At 42.4% G+C, this 21,639-nt stretch overlaps 1 protein-coding gene across 2 annotated transcripts in view; it reads left to right on the plus strand.

Annotated features, from left to right (window-relative positions):
- Positions 1–21,639, plus strand: part of FBXL5 (F-box and leucine rich repeat protein 5) — a 43,945-nt gene that overhangs the window by 10,692 nt on the left and 11,614 nt on the right. Inside the window, exons 2-9 of one of the 2 annotated variants that reach the window (XM_056107289.1) lie at positions 55–270; positions 4,179–4,274; positions 6,459–6,645; positions 8,695–8,877; positions 11,226–11,351; positions 13,842–13,990; positions 14,596–14,678; positions 15,704–16,438. In XM_056107289.1, coding sequence (XP_055963264.1) covers positions 55–270; positions 4,179–4,274; positions 6,459–6,645; positions 8,695–8,877; positions 11,226–11,351; positions 13,842–13,990; positions 14,596–14,678; positions 15,704–16,438 — 1,775 coding nt within the window. The remainder of the gene's footprint in view (positions 1–54; positions 271–4,178; positions 4,275–6,458; positions 6,646–8,694; positions 8,878–11,225; positions 11,352–13,841; positions 13,991–14,595; positions 14,679–15,703; positions 16,439–21,639) is intronic. The other variant, XM_056107290.1, reaches the window with a different exon arrangement.

A 21,639-nucleotide genomic window follows, 5' to 3' on the forward strand; every position in this document is an offset into this window, starting at 1 on the left:
TTAGTGGTGCATATTCACATATATTTATTGTATCTTTCAAATTTTTTTATTTAGCTTTCGAAAACGAACTTTTCCAACAACAATGACTTCCGTGCTCTTCTGCAGTCTCTGTATGCTACTTTTAAGGAGTTCAAAATGCACGAGCAGATTGAAAATGAATACATCATTGGCTTGCTTCAGCAACGCAGCCAAACCATTTATAATGTGCATTCTGACAACAAGCTCTCCGAGATGCTTAGCCTCTTTGAAAAGGGACTGAAGAATGTTAAGGTGAGTTGCAAATATGGGTATTGCCTACCATCACAATCTGCGCCATCTGTTTATAACCCTGATAAAACTAGTTTGCATTTTATAGTAAATCATGTTTTATTCAAGAAGAAACATTTAGACAGTTGTTGAATATAATAAAGAAGTCTTCATTCCAGGGATTTCTAAAATAGGGTTTGTTGGAGCGAGAGAGCGGGCTTCATTCTGAGTACAGAGGAGGAGACATCAAGAATGGGGGGATTCTTGCTCTCGTGACTAGAGGAAGTTTTAGTGAAGGCAGGTCAGGGTGTAAAGGCCTCGGATAGAAGAGAACCAAATCCCGATGATGAGAGGTTTTTGCTAAATTGACTCAGCTGAAGTTTCCTAAAATTCGATTCAGTGGGCTATCACAGAACTCAAGGTAAGGGTGTGGTTAAGACTATGCCAGTCTGACTTCTTTGAAGAAAGGAGATTCTTCTCTTTGAACAGCATAAGTATGTTTCTCATTCGGTGGCCTTGACGTTTAGTGAGGGTCTGCTGAGCGTGGTGGTAGCCAGTTAGGCATATGGATCTTGGATTTGAAGCATTTTAGGTGGTGAAGGCACTGGAGAAGGATCCTGCGTTGTACTGGGAATGTTTGGATGTTGGTATTTCCTTTCAGTGCTATAGTGCTTACTTGGAAATGTACATGTCGGCGTCTTGCAGGACTTTCTTACAGTCCCAATAAGGATCTGAGAAGTCAGGTTTTTGTTTTCGTGACTTTGGGTCAAGATATAGGTAAAGGCCCTCCCGTTGATCGTCGATTTGCTCGAGCGGGCCCAGTAACGTCTCCATTGGAGACTTTGTTGTTACTGTGTCTGGCATATCGAATACTCTCGGTAGCTTGCCGGGCTCTCCGAGAGGGGCGGAGGAATCGAACTGGGGTCGGCCATGTTGGCCGCTTGTAAGGCGAACGCCCTACCTGGGTCAAGATAGTGGGCCAGAAAGTGTAAATGTTAGTTTGGAATGTTAGGGCCAGATGGAAAAGGAAACTGGAAGAATTCGTCCAGTGCAATTTACAAGTCAGTAACAGTAGCTTGTAAAATGGAGTTTGCAAAGAGATGAAAAATAGCTTAAAGACTGATTAGGTTAGATTATATTTTTTCATTGAAGCATAAAATTTCTCTGTACAATCATCTCCATTTTGAACAAGTATAATCAAAGTCAGACTTTTGTTGATTAGGTAAGTCTAGTGTCATTAATGGCAAAGTTCAGCAAGGATAGTAATTAACCACATAAGTTCTTTTCAAGTCTGCTTTGCTGGAACTTTAATTTTCTTTTTTTTTTAATTAAGAATTGTTTTTGTGGGGCTAGAGTGGGTAAGGTGTTTGCCTTGCATGCGGCCGACCCGGGTTCGATTCTCAGCATCCCATATGGTCCCCTGAGCACCGCCAGGAGTAACTCCTGAGTGCAAAAAAAACAAAAATGATTTTTTTTCTTTGGGTCACACCTGGCTATTTTTGTTTTTTTTGTTTGTTTGTTTTGGGACCACACCCGGCTATGCTCAGGGATCACTCCTGATAAGATTCATGGGATGCCGGGGGTTGAACCGGGACTGTCTGCTTGCTCAGGCAAACGCCTTAACGTGGCGATTCTATTACTCCAACCCCCATCTCACAAGTTTTATGTTTGTGCTTCCCTAAGTAACCCCTAAGCAAAAAAAAAGATCCTTCCAGGCCTACTCTGGGAGATTTTAAAACGTTCTTGGTACCACCACGACTGGTGGGTGGTACTTAACTAGGCTACTCCCAACTCCTGACTGGGTTGTGAGGGGCTGGGCTCACTCTGCTGGGGGTCTTTGGGAGGGTGCCAAGCCAGGGATCAGACCCTTGCCTCCCTTAGAACTAGTGACCTGCAAGGGGATTTTTGATGCAGACAGACCGGATGATGAAATACCTAGGGTGGGTATTTAAAGAGAGCGATAAGATGCCAAGAGTGGGATGTTTTGAAATGGACTCAGCAGGATTTTTGGTAAAACTGGGACTTCTGGGCCAGGGAGAGGTTGTTTTTTAAGGCACAGGGGCCAAAGGAACTCAGAGGCGCCTGACCCGGGAGGAAGAGAATCTTTGTCAGGTGATTCTTTATTACTGAATATCAAATTTTACAGTGAATGCCATCTACCAAATGTTTCTTTGGAAATTTGTGGGGCCTTTTTCTGTGGTGCCGAGGTGGAGAGGCCTTTAGCAGACTGAACTTGGGGCCTTCCCCACTCCATCCCAGCCCACCATCAAGTCATGACTTTTGGTAATTTTTGATGAAAGCTTAAATCGGTAATAGTTACCTGGTGATGAAAGGCGAATTGTTCTTAGAACAAATTAAAAATTTTAGTTTTACAAATTTTAAGAGTCAGTGATGTTTATTTTCTTTTCCTCTTTTAATTGGTCATGGGCTAAATAGATAGCTTTTAAAATTACGTAATATCCAGTTAAAAGTGTTTTTGAGTTTGAGATAATGGTATAGAGAGATTTCCTCAAGTTTATTATGGGATATTTGAAATCTTCTCCTAGTTTGTCAGCCTTCTGGTTCAGGAGAGGGTGAATCAACAAGTGAACTTGGGACTGTGCAGGTCACCCTGGACCTGTTCTTGTAGGTTTTTCCTGTAGAAACCTTTCATGACAGCTGGGAGGGGGATGAGTTAAAGGGAAAGAGAAGATCAAGGAAGAAAACTGTCAGAAGGAAAACAACGATGAGATAGTCTCTAGAAGATCAGCCCAGCTCCTTAGTGAGGAGATGGGAAACTGAGTCGGGTTAGGGTGTTGGGTGGTGAAGGAGGGAGTTTTATCCTTTATTGAATAGTTCCTTATATTCTTTGCATCATATTTGTTCAGTGAAATGATTAAGATCTGAGAGCAAAAGTGACTGGAGGTCTAGAGGGGAGAGGACAGACTTGAGAGTTTGTAGGAAATAAAATTGACAGAACGTAGGTCTCTGCATATGAAGGGAAGAGGAAGGGAGAACGAAAAGGAGTGAGGGAGAAGTAAGCCGGACTTCCGGGGAACATAGAGAAGCCTTGGGGTGTAGAAAGGTCGAGTTTGGGTACTGTGGGTTGGAACTACTCGCGCAGTCTTCGTAAGCATTTAAGGAGAAAGCGTTTATGATGGGGTTTCAAGGGCAGAAGAGTAATATGATTTAGGAAAGCAAATTTGATTATTATGTGAGAAATTGAAGCAAAAATTAAAGAGAACAAATACATGGACATTTAAACAGAGTGAATATTTGTTGATATTAAAGATTTTTTTTTAAAGAAATGATGCCTATTCATTATGCTCAGGGAAAAGATTAGAGAGGACTTTAGTGTGGGACTAGGAGACTCTCGAAAGTCCCTTTATTTTGTAAATTCTCGGTGAGTTCTAAGTCCGAAGGGCTGATGTAGAGTGATAGACAAGTTCCAGGGAGATGGGATGACCCTGGTTCATATGGGGAAGCCCTCTAGCTCTTTAGAATTGTCAGGAATGAGGATATTTTATTTGAAGATCCAGTGAACTCCTTGCCTTTAGAAATATTTACGATCTTTCGCTTGGTAATGTAACTGAATTGTTTTGTGGTGGAAGATAATCCAGACGAAGGATATCAACCTAAAGGAATTTGGGGTTGTGTTTTAAAAAATTTGTTTCAGATATTTTTATAAAGTTGTTCATGATGATTTATTACATTCATATTCGAACACCAGTCCCACCACCATTATTTCCAATTTTCCAGCCGGTTGCTTTAAGAGATGTTTTAAGGGCATCTTTTATGTCTTTTTCACTTGGGAAAGAATAGAGACCACTTTTCTATTTGACAGTTTTTTCTCCTGGTATTTTGTTGTATTTTAAATTGACTTCCTGGGATCAGATAAAATGTAATTTTAGTGTAGCAGAACTTACAGAATGTATACTTTTTTTTCTCTCTAGAATGAATATGAGCAGTTAAATTATGCAAAACAGCTAAAAGAGAGACTGGAGGCGTTTACGAGAGATTTTCTTCCTCACATGAAAGAGGAAGAGGAGGTAAGCCTGCAGTTTCCCTCTGGGTTTTGGTTTCTGTTGATGACTGTTCTTTTGCCTTGGACTGTTCTTTTGCCTCAAAATCACGCAAAGGAAGCTTCGCCTCCAGATTTTGGATATGAAGACCGATCCAAGGGGGCAGGGAAGAAGCAGTGTGTTCCCTCAGAGATGGGAGCTTTTTGCTGAATTAAAAACATTTTTAGTTCATCTACTCAATAAGGAAATGAATTTGGGGTGGGGGGAGGAGGAACGAAGGGGTTAGGCCCCATTGGTGGTGCTCAAGGCTTGCTTACTCCTGTCTCTGCAGGCAGTGGCATTGCGGTGGGGCTTGGGGACCACAGGGGATGCCTGGGATAGAACCTTGGGTAGGATGTGTACAAGGCAAGCACCCTACCTGCTGTACTATCTCTTCAGCTATTAGTGTGGTGTTTTTTTGGGGGGGCGGGGTCACCATTCAGGATTTACTTCTGGTGCTGCTCAGGGACTATATGGGATCCCAGGGATTGAACTCAGGTTGGCCATGTGCAAGGCAAGGCCCTACCTGCTCCGGCCCTCCTGATGTTTTCTGATGTCGATGGCACTGTGTTAAGTCTTAGTAACTTTATGTCAGTCAGGTCTAGAGGATTTAAAAAAAAAAAACAAAACAAATTTTTAATGTTTTCTGTATTTTTATACTAAGTTTTGTGGTGCCAGGGATTGACTCCAGGCTTTCAGTCCTGTGGTTCACATACGCCGCCCCTGAGCGGCACTTCTCGCCTGCTCATTCAGGCCAAGGTCAAGCAGCTTGGAAAAAACCTCATCTGCTTTTAGTAGAGACAATTGATAGTTTTAAACTCATCAGCTTTATGCCGAGTGTACATGTATTAGGATATTACTGAATGAGTTAGCATAAACATTTTCCTATTCTGTTTTTCAGGTAAGGAATAGAGAAAGCAGTTTATGAGGAACTGGAAACTTCTTCAGCTAAAAATTAGTCACATTTTCAGTAACGGTAGCTTTTGTGATCAGAGTGGCGTTTAAAGCCAGAACAATATGCTTTTTTGTGGAGGGTGGTGGTGGGGAGGTGTGTGGTAACACTTGGCAGTGGTGGGGCTATTCCTGGCTCGGAATGGGGGGCTGTGTAATCGGGATCAAACTGGCCTCTGGCATTCAGAGCATAGCCTCTTGAGCAGTCTCCTTGGCCCTGAAGGCCAGTTTGGTTTTTTCCCTTATTTTCCTGGACCTTCTAAATGCTGTGCGGAGGCTTGCTTGTACCTTGGCGCTCCAGGGCCACACCAGTACTTGGAGCTCTCGGTGCGGGAGATCCAACGGGCTTAGCCACATGCAAAGCCTATGTCTGAACCTGTCTGCTCCACCCCAGTTCCAGCAGCAATATGCTTTGGAAACCGTACTTTGCAGGCATTTTAAAATCCAGTGGGAGATGCTACTGACAGGGTAAATTTCAAGGCTTCACATTATAATATGCAGCTGGAGTTGAAACCAGCATTATTCGAGCAGTGTTTCTTAATCTTAGTACTCCTCCAAATTTCCCGTGGAACAGTAACAAAGAAGCCTTGGCTCCACCTTTGAAGATTCTAATTCTGTACATTGGAGGTTGGGTCTCCGCATGTTTTTCAAAGAAATCGCCTGGATAATTGCGACTCTTTCAAACCTCAATTTGAAATTTGAAATGAGAGCACTGGCATCATTTGTATGTTTCTTTAGAGGCTCCGTTTGGGTGAGCTCAGATACTAGAGTGAGAAGGCAGTTAACTGACATAAACGTCTAAACATGAGAGATTGATAGTGTTTGGCCAGCTTTTACAGGAAGATTTGGTACTGAAACTTCAAAATTGTTTAGATATTGATTTATTAGTTGTAGAAGCCCAAAAGAAAAGGCTGTTTTCAGTGATTTTTTTTTGTTGTTGTTGTTGTTGTTAACTAACTTGCTGATAAAAACTTAAAAAAATTGGGGTGGGGAAGTTGCAGTCCTCAGGGCTTTGTACTCAGGGGTCACTCCTCACAGTGACCATATGTAGTGCCACGGACCTAGACCAGGAAGCACCTTAACCCATGTAACCATCTCTGTGGCTAAAACTAAAATTTTTATCTTTTTGAAATGCGTTGTTATGACACTTGTACCTGTTGATGTTGAAAATTTGTTAAGGAGAACAAACCTAAGCACTTTGGGGAATGTCATTTGATTTAGGTTTTTCAGCCCATGTTAATGGAATATTTCACCTATGAAGAGCTGAAGGATATTAAAAAGAAAGTGATTGCACAGCACTGCTCCCAGAAGGACACGGCGGAACTCCTTCGAGGCCTCAGCCTGTGGAACCAAGCTGAGGAGCGGCAGAAATTTTTTAAATACTCTGTGGATGAGAAGTCAGATAAAGGTGAGATTCTTTCATCTTTGTGTTTTGGGAGTCATCCTGGTGTGCTGCTGGCTCCGTGCTCAGGGCTCACTCCCTGAGGGGCACAGGGAGCCAGATGGGGTGCTGGAAATTGAACCTGGGTCAGCTGTGTGCAAGGCGCTCCAGACTAGATCTCTGGCCCCAAGAGATTCATGTGTTTATGTTGCAGATCATTGATTCTAAGACTCTCTAGCTTCTTACTAATAGGGACTTTAGATGTTTGATGAAGTATTTAAAATGTTTATCTTCAAATATATATTAAATGGACGTAACATCCTTGATAACTTGGGCCAAGTCTCCTGCTTGGACCATGTCGTATGGTATTTAATAAAGTAATTTATAAATACATGGCATTATCATTGTTGCTCTTGGCAATCAAAATTACTGAAAACTACAATGCATAGAGCGCTTACGTAGTATCCAGTTTTTTGAGTTTCATTGACTTCAGTGACTGCTTTTATCCTTGTTTTTTCCCCATTTTTAAGATCAGTTGTACTTAACAGTTTGATCTCACTTTCCTGTTTCATTCCCTTAGCTTCCACCCAAAACACATGGAGTTTTCCTCTGTGTAGGTATTTTCATGAAACTTCAAATAAAATAGGTCTGCTTTTTCTTTCATAGCATACCGTCTCATTTTCATTATTTAATAGCTTTGCCTTTTAAGCATCATTAAAAATCGTCATCTTTAAAATAGTGAAGATCCCTTGGTTCCTTTCTTTCCCCAGTGGAGGGGGAGGTGATGGTGGTCAGCGGCTGCTCCCTGCGTTGTGCTCAAGAGTCATACTTGTGGTGGTGCTCAGGGCCTGTGTGGTACTGGCAGTCGACCTGGGCGTTTGCTGCCTGCAGAAATCACGTGCTCAGCCCTTTGAGCTCTATCTCTTTCCCTCCCTGGGTTCTTTCAGATGGATAATAATAACGTTCTGCTAAAATGGCTTAAAAGCATTTGACATTGGTCCTTTTTTATTTTACAGAGTAGGTGGGATGCATGTTGAAACAAAAATGTTTGTATAGGTTAAGCTATAATTAAGCCCATAAAGCTTGTGTTGCTTTACTTAGAAAGGCAGCTTGCAGCTTAGACACCAAGCCAAGACCTGTTGTGTCTGGTTTAATTGTAATTATAACATAGGATTTAAAAGCATCTCTTGGCCTAACTCCATTTAATCTTCCCACTCTTTCAGAGCAACCCATACCTCTATTATGTTTAAAATATTTGCCATTTGAAAAGGATTAAGTTAAGATCATTAATGCTAATGATCATGGCATTTCTATTTAAATTGCTTTGTGACGACAAATCACACATAAAAGGTAATCAGATTCTTCATAGTACTTGAATGATTTATCCGTTTTATTTATTTTTTGGGGGCTACTGAAATAATATCTATAGGAAATTGGATGCCCAATGACTACTTCTATAATGGTGACTAACACAAGATTCTTGGTAAATGTATACAAGTGTGAGGAACATTTTCATTATATTATTTCAATCAGTTTGTAAATATATAAGTAAGGCACACATAGGTTAAAGACGATAGAGGTTACATATTCAGTCTGAAGTGAGAAAATTGCAAAAGGAACACGGGAAGATACTGACTGCAGTCAGTGCATGAATGGAAGAAGTTCTGAGATTTGAGTGTGTTATTAAAAGTGTCCTGGAGATCTCATAATCTGGCCGACTCGTTGGCTTAAAGCTGTATAACCTGTTGGATTCCTTTTTAAGTGATGCTTCTTATGCTACAAAGTGAGTATTGTTTTTTCTGTGACGCCTTTGTAAGAGGAAGTCATTCTGTGTTCATTACTGTAGCTCCCACTGATGAAGTATGATTTGGACCCTGATAGTTTAACCCTACGGGTTCTTAACAAGCCTGACAGCCCCATGCTACCTCTGATCCATGTTATTTCCTTCTCACATCTTGCAAGCAGGAAGGAGTGGACCATAGGCACTGTATATTCTTTATAGGAAATGGGATTGAAACACCTTACTGCTCTTGCGCTCAAACCCGTAATGCTAAAGTTTTCTCTTGTTGGTTTCAGAGGCAGAAGTGACGGAACAATCCACCGGTATAACCCATCTTCCTCCTGAGGTAATGCTGTCAATTTTCAGTTATCTTAATCCTCAAGAATTATGTCGATGCAGTCAAGTAAGCACTAAATGGTCTCAACTGGCAAAAACTGGATCACTCTGGAAACATCTCTACCCTGTTCTTTGGGCCAGAGGTAGGTAATGGCGCTTTCAGTTAACTTTTCAAATACATTTTTTGTTTTTAAAGATGAATACTCACAGGAAGGGAGACTGGGAGTTGACAAAAAGGTAGATTTCATAGTTGTATGTTAGGTTCTTTGTATCTTTAAAATGTAGCAGTGGCTGAAGTATTTATGGGTGATTTCTGTGATGTGTGTATTTTTCTTTAAAATGATTAGGGAAAAATAGGGAATGCAAAATAATCGATGAAATGTGATGATTGTTGAAGACAGGTGAAAAGAATTACAGGTATTAGACTACTTGATTATGCTCTTTATAACTTTTCATGATGTGTGTTTTTTTTTTTAACCCCTACTAAATGTTAAAATTATCAGGTTGTGAGAACAACTTTAAATTAGATTATCTGATATTTAAGAATATAGAATTAGTTATAAAGGTGAGACAGCATTCTGACTCTTTGGTTGTGGCTCAGATAATTTTTTTTCTCCAGCATAGTTTTTTTTTTGGGGGTGTATGTGATTGGTAATATTTCGTTCTCTAAGCCTCAATTTTATATTCATTAATTGCACTGTGGCAAGTTAACTTTTGTATGTTAACTTTTTTATATGAAATATTTTCTGTGAGTATTCATTGTAGTCACGGATAATTAATATGCTGTCTGTACTTTTTTTCGCTGTGTTGTTTCTTGTGATGGCAAGCTCCCCGTGGCATATTCGATATGCCAAAACCAGTAACTATCACAGGTCTCGTTCCCCTGACCCTGAAAGAGCCTCCAATCGTTGGGAAAGACAAGTAAGGGGAGGCTGTTAAAATCTCAGGGCTGGGACAAATAGAGATGTTACTGGAGCCCACTCAAGTGAATCCATGCACAATGGAATGACAGTGATATAGTGATTGTTTCTTGTGTTAACCTCAAAATGAACATTTTCTTCTAGGTTTCTGTCATTTAACATGAAGGTTAAACTATGTCATTAAAATTTCAAATTTAATTTTTTGTTGACTGCTGTTGGGGATTGAATTTAGGGCCTTAGGAAAAGCATGCTGTTTACCACTGAGCTCTGTCTTTGACAGTTAAAAGTTGGGTTTTTTTACGGAACAGAGCGATAGTACGTACCGCAGGGAGGGCTCTTGCCTTATATGCAACTGCCCGGTTCAATCCCTAGATCCCTTATGTTCTCAGCTTGTTACACTGTCTCTCTGGCCACCCTTGTTTAGCTATATTTAATCTACTATTCTGTTGAGAATCATTATCCACTTAGGTGCTATTTGATACAAGATCAGATGTGATAACGTGGTATTACACTGTTGTGAAGTTAACTAGGTCTCAAACGTTTTTTCCCTGTTTCTCATGTTCAAATTTAAAATTGCCCATAAAAATGGTTTTTGTTTATTTAGGTATGGTATTTGTTTAGGTATCTTATTTGTTTCCAGGGATTCTACTTAGAATTGTTTTACCATCCTCCAGAGGACATTTTGAAATGTTCGTGGAGATATCTTTGTTTTTTTCCCATCCCAGAGAGGGTGGTGGGCAGTTCTATCTGCATTTTTCTGCGAGTGGGTGCCAGCGTTTCTGCTGAACACTCTGTAATGCACACAAGTCTCCTTTCCTCCAAACACACTGAATACCAAATTGCATAGTTCAGAAGACCAGCAGTGCCGAAGTTCAGAAACCCTGACTTGCATATAATGTTCAGAGCTCAGTAAATGAATTCTGCACTCTCTGTTACATCAGTTACATAATTTAATTTCAGTCTGGTTTTCAGATTCTCTCATTTATGGTTTTGCTTTATCTTAGCCTCCCTCTTTGACTTCTGTTCCTACCTGCTTCTGCATTGCTGTCCTCATTTTATTACCGAGCAGACAGGCTTGCTTCCTTTTATTTATTGGCTGCTGTCAGGAGTGTGAAGCCATTGTAGTGAAAAAGGTGAGGCTGTTTTTAGTGACCTAAAATGACACGTAGGACTTTATTATTTTCCGTACTTCTTTGTAGTAGATCAGGTGGATTTCTTTGCTCATTTTGTAATTTTTTAAAATGACTTTTAAAAAATGACTTTAAAAATTGTAGTTAGATAATGCAGTTACAACTGTTAAAAAAATTGGTGGCATAAAATTTACAAAGTTACTGTACTCTAATACTAGCAAAATGCCCAAGACCTTCCACCACTATCCCTGTGCCACCTCTAGTTTTCTTTTTTGCTCATTTCTCCTCCCGCAGTTTGTAATTTTTTAACCAGTTAAATATTTCTAATAATAATTCATCCATTACGTATGACTAAAATACATATATGCAGGAATTTTTGTTTCAAATAGGTTTTGTCGTGTTTGGCCATCTGATCTTTCGTTTCTCTTGCTCACTGGTTAGGTGACTGGTACAGTGGTCCTGCAGCTGAGCTCGATACTGAACCTGATGAGGAATGGGTGAAAAATAGGAAAGATGAAAGTCGTGCTTTTCAGGAGTGGGATGAAGATGCTGATATCGATGAATCTGGTAAGCTGTTTGAAATTAAAACTTTACTACATGGTGGGCTGGAGCGATAGCACAGCGGTAGGGCGTTTGCCTTGCACGCAGCCAACATGGCCGACCCGAGTTCGATTCCTCTGCCCCTCTCGGAGAGCCCGGCAAGCTACCGAGAGTATCTCGCCCGCACGGCAGAGCCTGGCAAGCTCCCCGTGACGTATTCGATGTGCCAGACACAGTAACAACAAAGTCTCCAATGGAGACGTTACTGGGCCCGCTCGAGCAAATCGACGAACAACGGGAGGGCCTTTACCTTACCTTTACCTTATATGGTGCATTAGTAATACTGTGTTGAGTCATTAAATATGCAATGATTTGGTATTAAGATTTCTGTGTCATGTTTGTTTTTAAGAAACATAACATGTTTGGGGGGCTGGGAATGTAATTTAAGGAAAAGCATGCGTCTTAAATGCATGGTAAGGTTTCATCTTGGACTGAAAATTTTAAAGCATCATCACGGTCCTCCCGTTGTTCATCGATTTGCTCGAGCAGGCCCAGTAATGTCTCCATCATGAGACTAGAAAATTTTAAAAAAAACTGAAAATGGGAAAAAAAGAAACTGGTGTTTTTCTTTTCCCTCTTCCCCAAGAAAGTGGCATTTTTAAGATTACTACTTTGTAAAATTTGAAGGAGTAATAAGCAGTTTAAAATTTATTTTGTGTGAAGTAATTTTTTCCCCTTTTATTGATTCTCCGTGAGATGCAGCTATAAAGCTCTCTTGTTTGAGGTTTGATCATACAATCATCAAACACCCATCCCGTGCACATTTTCCACCACCAAACTCTCCAGTATTCCCCCCACCACCTCATTCCACCCCTTCCTCTTCCTGTGTGACAATTTGCACAATATTCCCTGTGTGTCTCTGTGTGACATTTGCACAATTTGCACAATACTCTCTCTCTACTTGGGTTATATTCAATATTTTGACACCAGTCCCACCACCACTCAAACCTGCCGAAAAGGCTAGACAATTTGTTTCGTATTGCTTGTTCTGAATAAAATATAATCTTGCGCAGTCACAATAGCAGCCGTGTGCTCTAGGAATTTTAGAATTTTAATAATTAGGGTCTGGATGTGTGAAGTAATTTTTAAGTGCTTACAGTGTTTCTCATGTTTTTCATGTAAGTTTTTTTCCTTTTCTTTTTTAACTGTTTGGGTCACAACCAGCATTTCTCAGGGGTTACGCCTGGCTCCTGGACTCAGGAATGAATCCTGGCAGTACTCAGGGGTCCCTGTGGGATGCTGGGGATCGAACTGGGTCAGCTGTGTGCAAGACAAATGCCCTACCCGCTGCATTACCTCTCCAGCCCTTAAATACGTCTCGTGAAACAAGTTTTTCTTTCTCCTATTGACGTACTTCATACCACAGTGCTTTATAATTTGCAGTTTATCCGTAGGGGCGAAGGGGTTAACCCACCCAGGGTAGTTGGGGCCCCTCCCAGCTCTGCTAGGCAAGTCCTGTCTCCTTGGCCCCCTACAGCCTGTGTTTTTGTGTGGACTAGAGGGCGGATTTGGGCCTAATCTGGCAGTTGTTCCTGGTGGTGCTCAGGGCTGCATGTAGTGCAAGGGCTTTAATTCCTGCTCTATCTCTTCAGCCTTCTACCACGTGCTTTTAGGAGCTTTGTTTGTTTGTTTTGTTTTGATTTTGGGGCCACACCCAGCAGTGCTCAGGGATCATTCCTGGTTCTGAGCTCAGGGATCAATCCTGGGGTCCTTGGGTGACTGGGGAGGGTACAGGGCAACCTGTGCCAGGCAAGCACCCTGCCCACTGTTCTGTCTCTCTGACCCCTGACTTTAAAGTGTTTTAAAGGATTTATTAAACAGCATTATCTGACACTGGCATCAAACAGTGACCAAAAAGCTGTTCTTTCTTTCCCTTCATGTTGAAAGGGAAATGACTGAATCTTTCTTTGTAATTTCTCTTCAGTTTTTTCTCAAACTTATTTCAGTGCCTGAAAATGGAGTACCTTTTTCTTTTCCCTTTGTCCCCTACCATAAGGAAACCATGTTCAGGAGCTGGAGAGCTAGGATAGTGCGTAAGGTGCTTGCCTGACATGAGACCAACCCAGATTCACCCTGGGACCCCAGATAACCTCCTGAGCCCACCAGAAATAAATCTTAGTCCTTCCTTAGGAGCCATGACTAAGCCCTGAACATCACTGGTGTGGCCCCAAAACCAGGGGAAAAAGAGAAGAAAATCATGCTCAATTTTGGAGCATATGAAAACAGATTTGAAAAAATTCTCATTGCAAACCCTTTTCCCCCCAACCTTCTATCTCATTTTTAGTTGGTGTCACACCTGTTAAATAATAGATGTCAGACGGGTAGATCAAGACCTGTCTGTTTTGCATTCTGAGGGTTTAAGAGTAGCAAAAAATGTATTTCACATTTAATGATTTGGTGATGCTTGAGTAGCCTAATAGTGTATCAAGTTATTAGCCCTTATTATTCGTTTTACAGAAGAGTCTGCAGAGGAATCAATTGCTATCAACATTGCACAAATGGAAAAACGTTTACTCCATGGCTTAATTCATAACGTTCTACCATATGTTGGTACTTCTGTGAAAACTTTAGTATTAGCCTACAGCTCTGCAGTTTCCAGCAAAATGGTATGTGTAAGTTAGCATTGGTTTGGGCATTACTGGGAAAAGTAGCTATGATGTAAATTTCGTTTGCGGATTCCTGAGTGCCCCTGGGAGGGACTTCTCATGGGTGGGTGTAAGTATGGACACTGTTTTCACGTTAGGATTTGTTCCCATGTACCGTGATCTTTGTAGCATAGATCATATTACCTCCTGCTGTCTGCCTGTTGCAGATATGGTAGCTGAAGCTAGGGGAAGTTAAAGAATTTATTCAGTTTCTCATGTGTGATGTGCAAACCCTCGTTTTAGGTGATTTATTCTGGTGTGTATGTAAGGTGGTAACGTGGGCAAGTGTGAGTAAATCATGGTTTTGTAAGCGTATGTTGTGATGTGTTATATCATAGTCTCCCTGGATTTTTTTCTCAAAAAGGTACATTTTCTGGGTCTAATCTCAGATTATTGCAATAGATTCTCTGGGGTATGAGCCAGGAATATTTATTTATTATGCTGAATCAGATGACTTTCACATGCACAAAACTGTGATAACCACCAGACCGTACTAGTTTGTAAAAGTTACTTGTCTCTTGTTTAAGTAAATTTGTAGATCTTCATAGTGACTTTTTCCCCTTTAGGTTAGACAGATATTAGAGCTATGTCCTAATTTGGAACATCTGGATCTTACCCAGACTGACATTTCAGATTCTGCATTTGACAGGTTAGTTATTTTTCAGTATTTAAATATAATGGTTTCTAGGTATGAATAAGAATTATACTGTAGTTAATCATTTGCATAATGGTAGCTTAACTGTACAGTTTTTTTCTGGCTATCAAATTTTTGCCACTGTGTCCATAACTTAATAGTGCTCTCACAGCCTGTTATTTACTGCCACTTTTCAGGATAGTCATCTTACGTCTTCCTCATTTTCTTCCCACTCTGGGCTTGTTTTTCCATTCGTGACTGATTTTTGTGGAGACGGGGGCCAAGGAGGGGGCACAGTGCCGCAGGACATCCCGCAGTGCTCGGGGCTGGTTCCTGCCTTTGCACTGAGCGATTGTGCCTGGTGGTGCTTAGGAGACCTTCTGGGTCAGACAGGTGCAAGGTAGATGCCCTGTCTGCTGTGCTATTGCTCTGGCCCCAGAGTGGCATTTTGTTGTTGTTGTTACCGGGCCACACCTGTGGTACTCGGGGCTCACTCTTGGCTCTGTGCTCAGTGATCACTCCTGGTGGGACTCTGGGACCATATGGGGTACCGGGAATTGAACCCATGTTGGCTGCATGCGAGGCAAGCACCTACTTGCTGTCCTGTCTCTCCAGCCCCTCATGACTGAGTCTCACCTGAGAAATTTTTATGTGACTCTGGATAAGTACACTTACCAATAATTGATAATTTATTAAACAATTTTTCCAAAAACTTATATGATCTCATGGGGACGCAACCTGTAATTTAAGACGGTAGGGTATAATCTACTCTTGTGTCAGATTGCAGTACTCCTATCTCTTTTGTATCTTTGGTGACTAAAACAGTGTCTGAAAATGTTCAGTGAGTATAGATTATTTTCAGGTTAAAACCTTCCATTTCCAATGACATATAAATAAAGGCTTGAATATAGTGAGCAGTTCTCATTATTCATCAATCCTCTTGTTATCTTTTTTCCAAATTTTATTTTATTAAAGCAGCATGAGTTACCAAGTTATGCATAGTTGGGTTTTTGACTGATCTTGTTATTTTTTGCTTAAAGTTGGTCCTGGCTTGGTTGCTGCCAAACTCTTCGGCATCTTGATCTCTCTGGATGTGAAAAAATCACAGATGTGGCTCTTGAGAAGATTTCCAGAGCACTTGGAATTCTCACAAATCGTCAGAATGGCCTTTTGGAAATGGCCGCAAGCGAAGTTACCTCGGACCCGTGGAAAGATCAAGACATTCCTCTGCAGTCCACCAAACCTTACGCTTGTTTGCCCGATTTGACTGACAAGGGCTTTGGAGGAGAAATCGACAACGAACACCCCTGGACTAAGCCTGCTGCTTCGGAAAACTTCACTTCTCCTTACGTGTGGATGCTGGATGCTGAAGATTTGGCTGACATTGAGGATGCTGTGGAGTGGAGACACAGGAATGTGGAGAGTCTGTGTGTGCTGGAAACGGCACCCAGCCTCAGCTGTTCCTCCTCCTGTTGTGACAGCAGGGACATTGCTGGACTAAGGACTAGTGTCTGCTGGCAGCAGCAGTGCGCCGCCCCGGCGTTTGCCTACTGTGGTCACTCCTGCTGTTGCACAGGGACAGCGCTGAGAGCTGTGGCCTCACTCCCAGAGTCCTCTGCTCTACGCAGGAAAGTGCCAAGGACTCGACCGCCTCAGGAGAAAGACTTCATTCACTCTGGGGGCTCTGGGAGTGCACAGTCGGAGCAAGAGACTGGACGCGTGCTTCTTTTTCTCAGCCTCTCTGGATGTTACCAGATCACAGACCATGGTCTCAGGTAAGTACTTGCCGAGCACTAAGAAGTAGACACATTCTCATTTTCCAGCGGAATATAAAAAATTGAAACGCAGTTTATTTTCTGTCGGCCGATAGATTGAACCAAGATCTCACCAACTTTGGTCCTACTTCAGAGTGATAGGACACTGTGACTTCAGTATGAAATTTTATGTCACACAGGTCAAATCCTTTGTGATATAAATGGAAGAACGTTGCTTTCAAAGTTTAATAAATGTGTGCTTACAACTCACTTTCCTTGCGGTTCTTTAGTGAATGTGAAGATGAATAAGACTTACTAATAACCTTGAAGGACTTGTAACAGAAGAAAATAAGAACACCATGTTCTGTTGCATCTATCTTTGTGCGTAAGGGATGTTAAACAAAGGTTCAGTGTGGACGAAAGAAGAGAGATCTTGCATCCAGTTGAGATGAATTCGATTTGATAACATGGCCCTGAATGGAACCTTAAACAGAGATCGAAATAGGCAGCAGTGGGAAGAGGCACTGACTCGGGGCTGGAGGACAGTGAGCATAGAGTGAAGAGTGCTGTAGCTGCTTGGCTGCTGTTAGATTCTCTTTTGGTGTTACAGTAATGTTTAGCATTGATCGCTTCCTGTGCCCGGGGTCCGGTCGAGTGCTGCTCTGGCCTGCTGAGTCATCTCCCTGGCCCAGCAGGGGCCTTAGACCACGGCTTTCCTATGCCCGAGACACTGTGGGGGTGGTCTTTGCATTCCTTTCTGCTTGGTCTTTTTTTTTTTTTTCATTTTTTTTATTAGTGAAACACCATGAAGTACACTTATAGACTTATAAATTTTTGTGCTTGGGTTTCAGTTATACAATGATCAAGTACCCATCTCTCCACCAGTGCCCATCCTCCCCCACCACGGGTCCTAGAATCCCTCCCCCCGCCCCCCGTCCCACCCTGCCGCTGTGGCAGGGCATTCCTCCCTGTTCTCTCTCTCTTCTTTTGGGTACTGTGTTTTGCCAGAGAGGCATTGAGTGGCAATCATGTTTGGTCTATAGACCACTTTTAGCATGTCTCTCCCACCCTGGGAGGGTCTTCACAACACCCTTTATTTGGTGCTCTCTTCTCGATCTGAGCTTCCTTCTCACCTAGCACATGTGGCTGGCCTTCAAGTCATGGAGCAAAATTCCTGGTACTAATCTGAGCCCTTCCTGGGTGTTAGTCTCCCGTTTTGTTGCTTTATGTTCCCCAGATGAATGGAATCTTTCTGTGTCTATCCCGCTCTTTCTGACTCATTTCGCTTAACATGATACTTTCCATGTAGTACGACTTGTATGTAAATTTCATAACTTCATCTTTTCTAACAGCTACATAGTACTCCATTGTGTAAATGTACCAAAGCTTCTTTAACCAGTCATCTGTTCTCGGGCACTCAGGTTTTTTCCAGATTCTGGCTATTGTAGAGTGCTGCAATGAACAAACAAGTGCAGATGTCACTTCGACTATACCTTTTTGCCTCTCTGGGATATATTCCCAGGAGTGCTATAGCTGGGTCAAATGGGAGATCGAATTCTAATTTTTTGAGAATCGTCCATACTGTTTTCCAAAAGGGTTGGACCAGCCTGCATTCCCACCAGCAGTGAAGGAGGGTCCCTTTCTCGCCACATCCGCGCCAGCACCTGTTGCTTTTGTTCTTGTGGATGTGGGCCAGTCTCTGTGGTGTGAAATGATATCTCATTGTTGTTTTGATCTGCATCTCTCTGATGATTAGTGATGTAGAGCATTTTCTCATGTGCCTTTTTGCCATTCGGATTTCTTCTTTGCGAAAGTTTCTGTTCATTTCCTCGCCCCATTTTTTGATGGGGTTGGGTGATTTCTTCTTGTGTAGTTTAACCAGTACCTTGTATATCCTTGAAATCAACCCCTTGTCGGATGTGTATTTGGTGAATATTCTTTCCCATTCTGTAGGCTGTCTTTGTATTTTGGTCACTGTTTCTTTTGAGGTGCAGAAGCTTCTTAGTTTAAGATAGTCCCATTTGTCTATCTCTGTTTTCACTTGCTCGGCCAGTGGCGTGACGTCTTTGAAGATACCACTAACTTCAATATCGTGGAGAGTTTTGCCAACTTTGTCTTCAATAAACATTATGGATTCCGGTCTGATGTTGAGGTCATAAATCCATTTCGATCTTACTTTTGTGCATGGCGTTAGGCAGAGATCTGAGCCCACTTTTTTGCATGTAGCCGTCCAGTTTTGCCAGCACAATTTATTAAAGAGGCTTTCCCTGCTCCATTTCACTTTTCTTGCCCCCTTATCGAAGATTAGATGATTATATGTTTGGGAGGAGATGTCAGTATATTCAACTCTATTCCATTGGTCTGCAACTCTGCCTTTGTTCCAGTACCATGCTGTTTTGATTATTACTGCTTTGTAGTAGAGCTTGAAGTTAGGTAGGTTGATTCCTCCCATTTTCTTTTTCCCAAGAATTGCTTTAGCTATTCGTGGGGGCTTATTGTTCCATATAAATTTTTGCTTTTCGGATCACACCCGGCAATGCACAGGGGTTCCTCCTAGCACTGCGCTCAGGAGACTATATGGGATGCTGGGAATCGAACCCGGGTCGGCTGCATGCAAGGCAAACGCCCTACCCGCTGTGCTATTGCTCCAGCCCCTCTGCTTAGTCTTCAAGGTGATCTTTGCAAGCCACGGTAGAGAAGTCCTCTCTTCCTCTCTGACCCGGTGGTAAGAGTTCTCTACATTTAGATTCTGGTGTGTGGGGTTTGGAGCTTTTTCTTTTCTTTTTCTTTTTTTTTTGCATTTCTTTGGTCACACAGTCACAGTCCTCCCGTTGTTCATCGATTTTTTTCGAGCGGGCCCAGTAACGTCTCCATCGTGAGACTTGTTGTTACTGTGTTTGGCATATCGAATATGTCACGGGGAGCTTGCCAGGCTCTGCCGTGCGGGCGAGATCGTCTTGGTAGCTTGCCGGGCTCCCCGAGAGGGGCGGAGGAATCGAACTCGGGTCGGCCATGTTGGCTGCTTGTAAGGTAAATGCCCTACCGCTGTGCTATGGCTCCAGCATTTCTTTAAAAAAATTTTTATTTGGTTGAAAAAGGGGGCCACACCTGGCAATGCTCAGTGGTTACTCCTGGCTCTGCAGGCTCTGCACTCAGGAATCATGGGATACTGGGGATTGAACCGTAGTCAAGGCAAGCCCCTTGCAAGGGCAGCCCCCTCCCTGCTATGCTATCTCTCCAGCCCCTACAAATTTCAAAAAAAAAAAAAAAGTTACTTTTAAAAAGTGACTTACAAACTTACTGACAGTTGAGTTTTAGACACAGAATATTCCAGCACCATTTTCACCAGCAATATCAACTTCCACCCACCAGTGTTCCCTGTTCCCTGGTTTGCCAGGCTTATTTTAAAATTGAGTTGTAGTTTGGAGCTTATGTTTTTGGTGGTGCTGGCTCTGGCTTGGATGTCTCCTGGCACGCTTAAACTCCGATAGGTCATGTTGGCCTAGTGCTGGAGAAACACCATGGAGATCCACCATGGTTCGCTGGCTGTGGGTGAGAACTTGGTCTGGTGCAGGATCTTTGTGAAGGTTGGGAATCTGTTTTCTGCCTGTGTCTACATTGAACTTGGTCATTTTGAGGTGATTTCAGCAGAAGCTGCGAACAGCAATGACAGTATCTTTTCAGTAAGTGGCAACTGCTGTGCAGTCATTGGTTATCTTTGAAATTCATGACATGATGTTTTCCTTTTTTAGCACTTTATAATAGATTTGAATATTATTATATCTCTTTAATAAGTGGGCTTTCACATACGCCAAGAGTACCGCACCACATTTGATGCGGTTTAAAGCAGGAGGCAACCAATCTTAGAGGGAAATGTTTATTTTTATATATATATTTACATACACATGCATATATATATGTATATGTGTGTGTGTGTGTGTGTGTGTGTGTGTGTGTGTGTGTAAGTAAACACACTGGGCTGGAGCGATAGCACTGTGGGTAGGGCTTTTGCCTTGCATGTGGCCGACCTGGGTTTGATTCCTCTGTCCCTCTCGGAGAGCCCGGCAAGCTACTGAGAGTATCCTGCCCGCACGGCAGAGTCTGGCAAGCTACCTGCGATGTATTCAGTATGCCAAACAGAAACAAGTCTCACAGTGGAGATGTTACTGGTGCCAGCTTGAGCAAATTGATGAACAACGGGAGGCCAGTGCTACAGTGCCATATAAACACACAAGGCTCAGCCTTTAACAACATGTTAGTGATCTCTTATAGAAGGGCTTAATGGCCCCTGGGTGAAACACAACAATCTTCACAGTGTTTCCTCTAAGAAAACTTTTTGTAGCATTTTCAGGGGTTTTCGTAACAAACTAATTGGTTCTGCTATGGGGCAGGGGTTGGGGTTCAGGATGAAAACATTTGAAATATGGTGGTGGGAAGGTGTAATGGTGGTTGGTATCCAAATATTAAATGTAAACATTGTGAACAACTTTATAAAATAAAAAAAAGGGGTATCAGATAGGTTATATTGAAAATTTCATTCTGCACAAAACACAGGATTGCCTGCCATCATAATAAAAATAGTGAATGAGGCTTAGGAGAAGAAATCTCTTAGCACTTAGCTATAGTATGTGTAGTGATTGGCTCTCGCTGGAGTTTGTTTGCTTTGCTTTGCTTTGTTTTCAGTTTGTTTCCTAGTGCTTAGTGTTGGATTCAGGTCCGTGTGTGGGGGCTGCACTTCACAGCTGAGCCGCATCCTGGCCCTCAGAGGTCAAGAAGTCAGTTCTCAGGGACAACTTCTGGCTCCAGGGTCCCTTCCCAGTATTGCTGTGGGTAGAACCCGCCTCCACATGCAGCATACGCTCAGCCCATTCAGCCCTCTCTGCTCTCGCCGAGGATTCTTTCCTTGTTGGTCTTTTGGGTCACCAGGCTTACTCGTGGCTCTGTTCTCAGGGTCACTCCTACCGGGACTCGGCCCGTATGTGGTGCTGGGTTTGAGCCCAGATCAGGCCCAGGAGGGCTGGCACCGTATCTGCTCTGCGTCTCTCTGGCCACGCCCCAGAATGCTTCTTCGCTAGTGCTAGGTTGAACCCAGGGCCTCGGCTTGGAAAGCAGGTCTCTGCCACTGAGCCGCACCCTGGCCCCCAAATCGAGGTTCTAAACTGGAAACAGCCAGAGAAAACAGTGAAATTTTGTCGTCTTCATGGAGTTTTTTTGTGGTGTTC

Source organism: Sorex fumeus, unplaced genomic scaffold (assembly GCF_029834395.1).
Source record: "Sorex fumeus unplaced genomic scaffold, SorFum_2.1 ptg000157l, whole genome shotgun sequence".
Lineage (NCBI taxonomy): Eukaryota > Metazoa > Chordata > Mammalia > Eulipotyphla > Soricidae > Sorex > Sorex fumeus.